This window comes from Oncorhynchus tshawytscha, linkage group LG08 (genome assembly GCF_018296145.1).
Source record: "Oncorhynchus tshawytscha isolate Ot180627B linkage group LG08, Otsh_v2.0, whole genome shotgun sequence".
NCBI lineage: Eukaryota > Metazoa > Chordata > Actinopteri > Salmoniformes > Salmonidae > Oncorhynchus > Oncorhynchus tshawytscha.
Window position 1 is genome coordinate 65,100,447 of NC_056436.1, and position 13,512 is coordinate 65,113,958.

Genomic DNA, 13,512 nt, shown 5'->3' on the forward strand with positions numbered 1-13,512 from the left:
ACACATACATACATACATGCATACATACATACATATATACATACATACATACATACATACATACATACATACATACATACATACATACATACATACATACATACATACATACATACATACATACATACATACATACATACATACATACATACATACATACATACATACATACTGTATATATACACATACCTACAGTTGAAGTCAGACGTTTACATACACCTTAGCCAAATACATTTAAACTCAGTTTTTCACAATTCCTGATATTTAATCTAAGTCAAAATGTTTTAGGTCAATTAGGATCACCATTTTATTATTAGAATGTGAAATGTCAGAAAAATAGTAGAGAGAATTATTTATTTCAGCTTCATCACATTCCCGCTTCAAGGTTGGGATGTTGTTCTTCAGCTTGAAAGCCTCCCCATTTTTCCTCCAAACATAACGATGGTCATTATGGCCAAACAGTTCTATTTTTGTTTCATCAGACCAGAGGACATTTCTCCAAAAAGTATGATCTTTGTCCCCGTGTGCAGTTACAAATCGTAGTCTGGCTTTTTTATGGTGGTTTTGGAGCAGTGGCTTCTTCCTTGCTGACTGGCCTTTCAGGTTATGTCGATATATTTTGTACCTGTTTCCTCCAGCATCTTCACAAGTTCCATTGCTGTTGTTCTGGGATTGATTTGCACTTTTCGCTCCAAAGTACGTTCATCTATAGGAGACAGAACGTGTCTCCTTCCTGAGCTGTATGATGGCTGCATGGTCCCATGGTGTTTATACTTGTGTACTATTGTTTGTACAGATGAACGTGGGTCCTTCAAGCGTTTGGAAATTGCTCCCAAGGATGAACCAGACTTGTGGAGGTCTACACTTTATTTTCTGAGGTCTTGGCTGTTTTTTTTTACATTTTCCCATGATGTTAAGCAAAGAGGCATTGAGTTTAAAGGTAGGCCTTGAAATGCATGCACAGGTACATCTCCAATTGACTCAAATTATGTCAATTAGCCTATCAGAAGCTTCTAAAGCCATAACATCATTTTCTGGAATTTTCCAAGCTGTTTAAAGACAAACTTAGTGTATGTAAACTTCTGACCCACTGGAATTGTGATACAGTGAATTATAAGTGAAATAATCTGTCTGTAACCAATTGTTGGAAAAATTACTTGTGTCATGCACAAAGTAGATGTCCTAACCGACTTGCCAAAACTGTAGTTTGTTATCAAGAAATGGTGGTGTGGTTGAAAAACTAGTTCTAATGACTCCAACCTAAGTGTATGTAAACTTCCGAATTCAACTGTATGTCCAGGTCATGCCTCTGAGTGAGGAATGGAGCTTTATGAAGCGTTATGAAGCGGGATGAGAGGGTCAGAGGATCTATACTGCACATGTGTATCTTCTTACACAGTCTCACAGCCTCATTCTATAAAACCACAGAGTCCCTGATGCAGTCTGTCTTTCCCAGAAGCATGTTAATGCCCTAAGCACAAGCAGTGAGAGTGATTATCTATCCTAAGGGTCACCTCTGATGCCAACTCTAAAGACCTTTCCACTGGGATGTTTTGGCCTTCTGATCTCAGATGGTTTGTCCCAGTCAGCTCCTTAGGGTTTACTGGTCAATTTCTTCCTCAAAGACCCTCATTCAAACCAACGTCCTCACTGGACCACCAGGGAACACACCACCCTTCTCATGTCCACTACCCCCCCCCACACACACACACACCTCCTCTGAAGTCCTTTCAACTCCTAAAACAAGATCAAACTGGCAGAGATTACAGTTTCTCATTGAAGGGTTAGGTTACATGTGGTTTGAAGTAAGATGCAAGGAATGTCATGCAATTCATTTGCAGTAAAACAGTCATTTGTTTTCTAGTGTTCCACAGCAGTTTTCCCTTGCATGCTCAATGACGTTATTAATCACTGTCATAATAGCTACAATCGGAGTTCACTCCGTGAACCAAGTGACACATGCACTGCTGTCACCAAATTTGACACTCATCATCGTACAATCTTCAATCTTCTGTGACACTGAGGTGACTTGTGCTCATAAATAATCATGTGTGGTTTCCCGGGTAGCCAGTCGCTCTCTGAGTGTTTTGACGCATGGCCTTCTGGGACAGCGTGACCTCTGGGCCCTGGTGGTCCTGCCACTGTCCCCAGTGGATCATCGGGCCTGGGAACGTTTCACATGAACACTGTGGGAACTTGAACTGTACTGTACACCAGTGACACAGAGGGGGTGAACTGTGTATGTGTGTGTGTGTGTGTGTGTGTGTTAGTGTGTGTGTGTGTGTGCGCGTGCGTGCGTGCGTGTGTGTGTGTGTGCACATGTGTGTGTGCGTGTGTTTGTGGAGTGTGTGTGGTGTATGGGGGTGTGTGCACGTGTGCTTGTGAGTGTCTTTGTGAATGTGTGTGTGCATGCTTGCCAGTAAGTGTGCCTGTGTGTGTGTGTGTGTGTGTGTGTGTGTGTGTGTGTGTGTGTGTGTGTGTGTGTGTGTGTGTGTGTGTGTGTGTGTGTGTGTGTGTGTGTGTGTGTGTGTGTGTGTGTGTGTGAGAGAGAGAACAACAACAAAAACCTAAAACGGGAATCAGTCAAACATGACACGGGGCCCTAACTAGTATCAGGGTGATGGAGATTGGGAAGGAAATGTACGAGTCATGTTGTTGGAATAGTTTAAGGGTTTCAGTTTGGGGAATGGAAGTGCTAGTTTCTTTACACAGGCTTCAAGCTCTAAAGATGCACTATATCTATGTTCGATGAACTGTTAGCTGGGTAATCAGGGGATTTAACATTTTAAGAAATTCATCTTATTTATTTAGAACCTTTCATAGGCTACAATACCCAAAGTGGTTTACAGTAAGCTTTACAGTAAAGCAAACTAACACTAAAACTTTTTTTCAGCACGTTTTATGATTCTGTTATTTACTTCTAACAGAACAGTTCATACATTTACAGTATTTCAACCTGAATATAATGTATGGGACAATTAATAAAAGTTTGCCTTGTGCCACAGATGTATCATGATTAGATTAGAATTTGGAGAAGTTTTACTACACATGCTTTTAATTGTACACTTTCAGTCATCCAGTTCAAAATAGAAATAAACACATTTTAATACCCCAAATAATTTTGAAGATGTTTTTTTATCCACTGACTCCTTCAAAGGTTTTCCTCATCCTCATCCTTCTCCTCCCTCTCTTCCCAAGGCTCCTTTCTTCCACCCTCTCTCTGTTTCCCACCCTCGTCCTGCATACAGACCTGTGATCTATCCTTAACTGTTTCCAGACGTCTGCTGCTGCACCCCTCCAACACAACAACAACCACCCCTCCTGTCCTCCTCCCCTCCACCCCTACTTCCCTGCTTCTGTCACATTCTCTATGTTCTAGATCTCTCCCTCTGTCTTCCAAGATTATGATGAAGTGTTTACTCAGGAATACATTCCTGGTCTGTTATTGGCTGTATGTGGTCTGTGAGGGATGAGCCATGCCACCTTTGGCACATATTGACCTCTGCCTTTAAAGTAACAAAATATGTCTGCATCTCGAATGTCACTAAAGGGGTCTGGTAGTGAACTATATGTTGGAATGTTACTAAAGGTGTCTGGTAGTGAACTATATGGGGGAATGTTACTAAAGGGGCCTGGTAGTGAACTATATGTTGGAATGTTACTAAAGGGGCCTGGTAGTGAACTATATGTTGGAATGTTACTAAAGGGGCCTGGTAGTGAACTGTATGGGGGAATGTTACTAAAGGGGCCTGGTAGTGAACTATATGGGGGAATGTTACTAAAGGGGCCTGGTAGTGAACTATATTGTGGAATGTTAGCAAAGGGGTCAGGTAGTGAACTATATGGGGGAATGTTACTAAAGGAGCCTGGTAGTGAACTATATGTTGGAATGTTACTAAAGGGGTCTGGTAGTGAACTAAATGTTGGAATGTTACTAAAGGGGTCTGGTAGTGAACTATATGTTGGAATGTTACTAAAGGGGTCTGGTAGTGAACTATATGGGGGAATGTTACTAAAGGGGCCTGGTAGTGAACTATATGTTGGAATGTTACTAAAGGGGTCTGGTAGTGAACTATATTGTGGAATGTTACTAAAGGGGTCTGGTAGTGAACTATATGGGGGAATGTTACTAAAGGGGTCAGGTAGTGAACTATATGTTGGAATGTTACTAAAGGGGTCTGGTAGTGAACTAAATGGGGGAATGTTACTAAAGGGGTCTGGTAGTGAACTATATTTTGGAATGTTACTAAAGGGGTCTGGTAGTGAACTATATGGGGGAATGTTACTAAAGGGTCTGGTAGTGAACTAAATGTTGGAATGTTACTAAAGGGGTCTGGTAGTGAACTATATTTTGAATTGTTACTAAAGGGGCCTGGTAGTGAACTATATGGGGAATGTTACTAAAGGGGCCTGGTAGTGAACTATATGTTGGAATGTTACCAAAGGGGTCTGGTAGTGAACTATATGTTGGAATGTTACTAAAGGGGCCTGGTAGTGAACTATATGGGGGAATGTTACTAAAGGGGCCTGGTAGTGAACTATATGTTGGAATGTTACCAAAGGGGTCTGGTAGTGAACTATATGGGGGAATGTTACTAAAGGGGTCTGGTAGTGAACTGCATGGGGGAATAGGGTATCATTTAAGATTTTGCCTCAGCGTTGAGTGTTAAAACACAAAGCTACACATTGTATCACCATAGCACACCATCAGTTTATAAACAAAACCTCAAATTTGGTTTGTTATTGCTGTTTTGTGGTCGCCCCTTTTGCCTACTTACATTTGTTTACTTGGAAACCAATTAGTGGTTGAACACAACAGCTGAATAGTTTAAGACCCTGCAGCATTGTTTCTGACTGAGTGTTAAGGAGGCTCACACTGACCTGTTTGTTAGTTGGACAGAACACTGGCAAAACAAGAACAAAAACTCTCCAACATTGTTCTGTCCGTGTTCAGCAAGCCATCACATACCTCTCCTCTGAACCCATTCAGGACATAGAACCGGAATGTTGTGTTCAGAAATCCACATCTCTTTTTTGAGAGGGGAGTGAACTTACATTGTATTCTAAGAGCCACATCTATTCTGTTTATTCTATTTCCATGATTAGGCCAGGGCTCTTTCTGTGGCAAATAGTATTTTTGGATAAGGAACAGATTGTGCAGTCATGACATGTGATTTATATTGTAAGCTCCCAACTTTGTTAACCCTAACCCTGTTGGTCTTCCAGGGGTAAAATACATCCATCATGATATGAGCGTATCAGTTGTGTATGTAAAGAGATATTAATGTTCGGACCAACTGTGAGTACTGCTCTCCCCATGCCCAGAGTTCTGAGCTGTCATCATGATGAGTGAGCTCACTGGTTAAGCAGCGTAGGAGAGAACAACACCCGGACCCTAGCCTTGGAGTCATCTATATCTCTCTCTCAATCAACTTGTTTGTCAAATCAGCCTTTGGCTGTAAATCAGCCTTTGACTGTGAATCAACCTTTGACTGGGTGGGGAGTGTGTGTGGGGTTTTGTCTTTAACACACGGGTAAAGCTCAATATACTGGGAGGAATGTAGTGAATAAAAACAAGGGCTATCATGTAGATGATATTATTCAGTGTTTTTATTTTGAATATGTTTGCAGAATACATCTCTCCTGCAGCCTGTCACCATGAGGAGTGTCAGAGTGTCCACTCTCCATCTGACAGCCCTACTAACAGGTGAGAGGAACAACCTAATGAAATACCATAAAATATACTGTATTGACTGGAGTGTTTCCTGGTCAGGTTACATGGTAGGGGAAAAACGCCTAGCTCTAGTGTCCAGCTAAGTTGCCATTGAGATTGTTGCCTGTGTTCTTTAATATGGAAGGCAAAGAGCCTGTATCAGTTTAAAAATATAATTATCATCCCTCCTCCTTTCACCTCCAGACTCTTCACATCCCTCATCACTGTGTAATTGGATGGATTTCTGAGTTGTTATTGCTATATTAACCTTTGACCCTTGACCTGGGGATCTAGCTATTTGACCCCAAACCTGATCTTTCCTTGTTTGTGTTGACTGCAGCTCTTTTGCACTTCTGCCCTGAGTACCGTTGCGTGGAGATCTCCCCTAGCAACAGCGAGGTCGTCATGACACCGGGCGACTCCATGATCTTCACCTGTTCTAGCTGGGGGACAGTCGGATGGAGGTTCAAGCGGAATGACGACATTCCTTATTTTGGAGTGGAGAACCAGAACACAACCAGTGTTCTCATTCTGGACAACGTGACGTGGAAACACACAGGAGTGTACGTCTGTGCCGAGGCTTTGACGGACGAGGCTAGAGAGGTGGCAGTCTTTGTGCCGGGTGAGAACACCGTCATAACTATACACTCTGTCACAGATAATAACCTAGGTTAGCTTAATCAAATGTTTTGTTCCCAATTCCCAGGTAAATATTGTATATTGTAACAGCAATCTCAGCTCTTAGGCCTCAATATCTTGGTTCAATCATGATATGAATTAAATCTTCTTATCTCTCACATGGTGTGAAGTTATTTATCTTATTCCTCCAGCTAAGTCTTCCTCTCCTCCACACAGACCCTGAAGTGTGGTTCATTGAGAGCTCCCACGGCATGGTGACCAAGACCAGCGAGGAGGGGACCATCCCCTGTGTGGTCACCAACCCCCAGATCAACGTCACCCTCTACGAGACGGACAGTGACATGCACCTAAAAGGGGTCTACATCCCCAGTGAGGGCTACAGGGCATCCCTGGAGGACAGGACCTATGTGTGTCGTGGGGAGCTGAAAGGAGAGGAGAAAGAGTCCCAGGAATTCTACGTCTTAAGTATTGTTGGTGGGTACCTGGAAGGGGCAGGGGGTCGGTGATGGGGCTGGTATAGAGAAGAACACTATTGTCTGCTCAAACCTATAGCTTGTTTATTTATTTATAGGGGACAATGCACATTAATCAACATCAATATTACAATAATGCAACCTCCATGTGAATGTTGCCCGGGTTGTAATTACATGCCCTGTACTGTACAGCATTGTTGATGTACATGTCTGAATTAAACAAAGTATTGCAGTATTGCACAAGGGTATTCATCTATTGGTCTCACTTAAAAGGCTATCAAGCTGTTGTATGTCAGACTCAAAAATAACAATGAACTACTTTTCTCCTTCCTGCTCTCTGCCTCCCTCCCTCCCTCTTCTCCTTTCTCCCTCTCTCTCCACACACTTCTCGAGTTAGTCCCGGAGACAATCGACGCCTACATCAATGCGTCTAAGACGGTGCTGAAGCAGGGTGAGCCTTTGACAGTGAACTGCACGGTGCATGGAGTGGAGCTGGTCTTCTTCTCCTGGGACTACCCCAACAGAGACGTGAGTGGGAGAGAAGAGAGGAGAAGAGAACAAGGGCCTTTTGTTTGACTTTCCCTTCACTCGTCCCGGGGAGGCATAGAGTAAATTACATCAAGATGTCTGTTCAGCCACACCTAGATGTGTTAAATCCCGTTTCAATCTCACTCACAACAGACACATGGTTTTCATATCATTATTGATAATACAGTAAATTGACGGTGTTAAAATTGTTTTAAGTTTGAAGGCCCTTGCTATAGGATTTCACTGACATAATACTTATACAAGTGTATAAAATCAAACCTTCTTGTTAAACTTGTTGAATCTTATATTACTTAAATAGCCGGGGGACTAACTGCAGAAGATGTTTTGAGTAATTTTTTTATATGTTTTATTCCCTTTATATTAAAGCATTTGCGTGCATCTATAATCTCGTTTGCATAGTGGGATACAGTCGAGCAGAGGCGTTTAAAAAATTTCTACACAAAGGTTTTTAGCAGGGTAATAAAAGGTTTTATGAACGCATTTCATGCAATTCTTTGTCATTTATGACAGAAAACAATAGTAGAATATTTATTTAATTCCACAAATGACTGAAATAAGTGTCTACTCTGACAGTGACAAACTGAGACCAATAAAAACGCCCTGGTCTAGAATGCAAACAGGCCAATGAAGAGACACAGATTGCACATATTAGTAGGAATATATATATATATTATAGGCTTCAGTAGGCTACTAAATAAACGTTCCAGTGGCACTAGCTAACCCAGTGTTGACGATGAAGCCTTGCTTTCTCACCGGTGCTGTTCGCTCAGAATCGCTCAAACATCGTTGAGAAAAAAATGATTAGCAGACAGATTAATCTTTTCAGCAGTAGGCATTTGCTTTCCAAACTGTACATTTTTCTCCCGATTGTATTTAGAAATTTGCGAAAGGCAAACCATGGCAATATAATACATAGATGGCAGTTCCCATTCCAGTCAGGACTGGCAGCCATCGCTAGCGTTTAAAGGAAAACTCCACCCCAACATTTTTCTGCATGTCAGCAATCATGTTTTCAAGATATGTAACTTTCAAAATACTCAAATACAGCTGGTATGATGCATTGTGCATGATATGATGCTGTGTTTGCATCATATGACGCAACATGCATCATACTGGCTGTATTTGTGTATTTTGAAAATTAAATACCTAGAAAACTTGATTTCTGACATGCAAAACATTGTGGGACTATATACACAATGGACTAATGAAACAAATACCAAAATATAGTTGTGTGGAATTTTCCTTTGACATTCAAATGACCAGGTTTAGTGGTTCCAAGACACTTCTATAGATGATATGTCTATTGCCACAATGGAACAAAGTTGGTATTTTTTTAATATAATTTGAAGAAATGTATTTAAATTTATCAGGGGGTTCTGCAGCACCTCCAGCACCCGTACTTCCTGTGGCTATGATTACTTAGTTTGTACTTCAAAAGTCTTCTCACAGACTTCAAAATGTTACTGATGCATCCCTTTCCTCTCCTGTGTCTGCCAGGTGGACTTCATCGAGCCATTGACAGACATCCTGTTGTCCCAGAGCATGCGCTCCTGCCTCACCGTCTCTAAGGCGACGCTGGCCAACACAGGGCAGTACGTGTGTCACGTTCACGAGAGTGTCCAGGACCAGAGGGCAACCGCCAACATCAACATCACCGTCCTCGGTGAGAAGGAGACAGGGAGAGACTCTCTCAAAACAAACTATGACTGGATTGCTTATTATTATGGGTCTTTTTTAGACTGAAAGAGCTCCATTCATAACATGAACCTCCATGCACTAGGTGAGAGAGAGTTCTGTTCAAATAAACCACATTTGATTTATTTTACTTTTTCATGTAGCTTGCTATCATCATTGAGAATACAAGCATCTGTGTTTTGTGAGATCACCATCAATTAAAATCAAATTAATATTGAATTATTATTTTTAATAACATTAATCTACAAAATTCTCCAATCTGAGGGTTTGTATAGAATCAGAAACAGCAGTGCAAACTGGAAATATTTTTTATCTGTGTTTTTAACTTCTGAAGTTACTTAAAATGATAAAAAATCATTCAACTTAACTGCAGCTAACTGCTAATGTTTTTTGAAGGGTAAAACCAACATTTTTCTCTTTCACCTTCTCCGTCTTTGAGTATTGGATGTAGCCTAAGCTACAGTCGTGCCTCTGCTTACTCTGATCCCACTGAGGTGTGTTATATTTAGGCCACAGTAACCAGACATGTATAAACTGCCTAATTCAGAGCCAGGGTATGCTTGCTGTGAATCTGTCTCTCTCCAGTGCTCTGGACGAATGCTCTGGACAGCCCACTGGAAATGACAGATCCTCCTTTCAACCATTTCAATAGAGCACGCCATCAATCAAATCAAATTGTAGTTGTCACATGCACCGAATAAACCTTACAGTGAAATACTTACTTACAAGCCCTTAACCAACAACGCAGTTCAAGAAATAGAGTTAAGAAAATATTTACTAAACAAACTAAAGTAAAAAATTGAATAAAAAGTAACAAAATAAAATAACGAGGCTATATACAGGGGGTACAGGTACCGAGTCGATGTGCAGGGGTACAGGTTAGTCGTGGTCATTTGTACATGTACAGTAGGTAGGGGTAAAGTTACTATGCATAGATAATAAACAGCAAGTAGCAGCAGTTTAAACAATAACTACCTCATTGTATACAGTACCTAATTAGCAATAAACTGAATACAGTGCATTTAATACAAGGTACGTTTGATATCATAGTGTATAGGTTATCCCATACTGGGCACCAGATTATAAGAACACTGGGTATAGAGCTATGGATCACGATGTAAAGGCCTTAATGGTTTCTTCCCTTGCCTGGGTGCCAGTCTTTCACCGAGGCAAGGGAAGTTTTATCCTATTAGTCTATTTCTTCGCTCCTGCAGGCCACATGTTCTTTCAGGAAGTAAACAGAGGTGCTCTACTTATAATGTGGTCACTAATGACAACCTTCCTCCTCCGTCAGAGCGAGGCTTCGTGGAGCTGAGGTCTGTCCAGGAGCGTAACGTCTCGGCCCAGCTGCACCAGAACGTAGAGCTGAGGGTTGAGATCGAGTCCTACCCTGCTCCACGTGTCCGCTGGACCAAAGACAACGCCACCGTCAACGGAGACAACACCGTCATCACCAGGCAGGAGCACGAGACCAGGTGAGACCACCTGGACGATCATCAATTCTAATCAATTTGGAGATTGAATTTATCAATGACTTGGTCTATTTGTCATTGTATGAAAGCAGAACAACAGATCAACAGGATTTACAAGTACACTTGCATGGTATGCAATGCATCATGTTAGCCACTCATTGGGGAATTTACCCTCTCTGGTTCCTGCGGGTGTTAAATGATGTAGCCTTGCTGTCTGAGAGGATTGGGTTACCTGTTGGTATTATCTTGCATTGACTGATAGGGACTGGATGTCTCAGAAGTTCTTAGGGTCTTACAGATGTTGATGGATTGATTAAGATGCTTTGGTCCTGCTAACATATGGTTTTTCCAGGATCAGTTGTGAATGATTTCATGACGTTTATAACGGTGTGGCTCTCATTTTCTCTTCTAACTCAGGTACGTCAGCATATTGACCTTGGTGAGGATCAGGACGGAACAGAAGGGACTTTACACTGTTCTCGTCGCCAACGGAGACGACACCAAGGAAGTGACATTTGATCTGGAGGTCAAAGGTGAGTAGCCTTTAAAGAAATATAAACCATTGGGGTGTATCTCATTAGTCTTATGTGACTCCTCCTTTTCGTCATCAGCACTGATTTGAAATAACTACATCCACCGTGGTCCATTGCTTTCACCCTCCCTACGCTTTGAGATCAGTGCAAATAAAGGAGAGGCGATGAGGATAAAAAAGGATATTCAGACTTAAGGCTATGGAGAGGCAACATGGCTCAACATTGACCTATACTTATCATCTAGAGTCGGGGGATATGTAGTTCCTAACCCTGTATCCCTGTCTGTGTAGTTCCCCCTCAGATAACAGACCTGTCGGACCACCACCTCCCAGGGAAGAGGCATGCAGTGACCTGTGTGGCCGAGGGGGTCCCCTCCCCATCCATACAGTTTTTCAGCTGTGACAGCATGCTCAAGTGAGTCATGTCATCATCATCATCATCATCATCATCATCATCATCACAGTCTCTGTCACACTGTGAACACTAGAGGGCACACTTTGCTTACACTCGTTTTTGCCATTTGTGTTTTAGTAATTGCAGTTTAAACTGAAGTCAGGCCAGCTATGGGTTATTAGACTGCTACTATACCCGAGTCTGCTCTGAGGGGATTAGCTGACAGCATTTACCTCTGACACAACTGAGTAGAGGAAGCAGTAGTAGTACACCTGTACTACTGCATTATTGATTATCATTAGAACATCTCTCCCAGGTGCAGTAACCGGAGCACAGTGTGGCATCCCCTGGTGTCAGACCCTGAGACCCTGAGTATCCAGACCAACATCAGTTTCAATGAGAGCCGTAAGGTGGGCCAGGTCCGCAGCCAGGTCACCTTCCACAAGCCCCAACAGGTGACCGTCCGCTGTGAGGCCAGCAACGAGGGAGGAGTCCGCAGGAGAGACGTCAAACTGGTGTCCAGCAGTACGTATCTCAAATAGAAGACAACATATTGATGATATTATATGAAGACATTATTTTATCTATTGGGTTCTATGTATCTACGTACACATACTCTATTCAAGGAAGGATAAAGTAGGCAACTCAAGTCCTGAAGAGTTGCAGGGTATGCAGGCTCTTAGTTTATGTTCTGGGTGAATGTTTTACCAGGAAAAAATCTGTAGACTACTGTATTTCTACTATGTAATAGTTGGATGTTAATGTTCTGTGTTGTGTTCCAGCTCTGTTCTCCCAGGTGGCAGTGTTGGCTGCGGTTCTACCCCTGGTGGTCATCCTCATCACCTCCATCATCATCCTCATCGCTGTGTGGAGGAAGGTGAGACTACACAGAGAGGACACAGTGAATAATGTTTAAACAACAACTACAATCAACTCACTCATAGTATCTCAATGTCCCTGAGTGATTGGGTAACTCTAACTATTCTGTGTTGCCTCAGAAGCCTCGCTATGAGATTAGATGGAAGGTGATAGAGTCAGTGAGTCTGGATGGCCATGAGTACATCTACGTCGACCCCATCCACCTGCCCTACGACCTGGCATGGGAGATGGCTCGAGACAGCCTGGTGCTGGGTAAGTAACATGAACCACGGGAGAAGGGGGGTACCAATGCACAATATACACTGCAGTGGCGGTCTTGCCGTTTAAGATGAGGGAGGACAATTATTTTTTTCATGAGAATGGCATTATTTCTATTACAGCATAATGGATGACTGTCATTCGTATTTCATTCACCCAGTTCAATGTAACAGCGATAGATTTAGGCTACTACATGATACTAGAATTTTCCATATACCCATCATGAGGTTGCAGAACCTAGCCTGTGAATGAAAGTTATTCAATACCGCCTTGCACATTCAAGTATGTTTATCCCCGTTTCATTCCGTTTGCTTCCGTTTAAGAAACGTTTTTCAACAGAATCGACGGAATGAATACACCCCTGATCATACGCAAACACAGTTCAGTTTCATAGTAGCCACATACAAACAGCATGATCATGTTGCTCATTGTATAATTCCTTCTCGCATCTACGCACTCTCCTCCTCACCTTTTTGCTTTGCTTGTGGACTTCAGTGCACAACACATCAGCTGTCTGTGACCAGGCAAAAAAAACTTTCCAAGCCAAACCAATCATCACAGCTAACCGCTACACACAGCCTCCATCATTGTCACCACATTAATGTTATAGTAAACATACACAATATATACAAAAGTATGTGGACACCACTTCAAACTAGTGGATTCAGCCATTTCAGCCACACCCATTGCTGATAGATGTATAAAATTGAGCACACCTCCTTGCAATCTCCATAGATGGTAGGGTAGCCTAGTGGTTAGAGCATTGGACTAGTAACCGGAAGGTTGCACGTTCAAATCCCCGAGCTGACAAGGTACAAATCTGTCGTTCTGCCCCTGAACAGGCAGTTAACCCACTGTTCCCAGGCCGTCATTGAAAATAAGAATTTGTTCTTAACTGACTTGCCTAA

The 13,512-nt window shown here is 42.2% G+C and overlaps 1 protein-coding gene across 3 annotated transcripts in view; it reads left to right on the forward strand.

Annotated features, from left to right (window-relative positions):
- LOC112256098 (platelet-derived growth factor receptor beta) overlaps positions 1-13,512 on the forward strand; it is a 38,823-nt gene that overhangs the window by 16,103 nt on the left and 9,208 nt on the right. For 2 of the 3 annotated variants that reach the window (XM_024429086.2, XM_024429088.2), the window contains exons 2-12: positions 5,632-5,707; positions 6,054-6,335; positions 6,569-6,826; positions 7,223-7,353; positions 8,872-9,037; positions 10,364-10,544; positions 10,959-11,074; positions 11,365-11,488; positions 11,784-11,992; positions 12,250-12,344; positions 12,466-12,598. In XM_024429086.2, the coding sequence (XP_024284854.1) occupies positions 5,659-5,707; positions 6,054-6,335; positions 6,569-6,826; positions 7,223-7,353; positions 8,872-9,037; positions 10,364-10,544; positions 10,959-11,074; positions 11,365-11,488; positions 11,784-11,992; positions 12,250-12,344; positions 12,466-12,598 (1,744 nt within the window). In that variant the 5' untranslated portion in view covers positions 5,632-5,658. The remainder of the gene's footprint in view (positions 1-5,631; positions 5,708-6,053; positions 6,336-6,568; positions 6,827-7,222; positions 7,354-8,871; positions 9,038-10,363; positions 10,545-10,958; positions 11,075-11,364; positions 11,489-11,783; positions 11,993-12,249; positions 12,345-12,465; positions 12,599-13,512) is intronic. The other variant, XM_024429087.2, reaches the window with a different exon arrangement.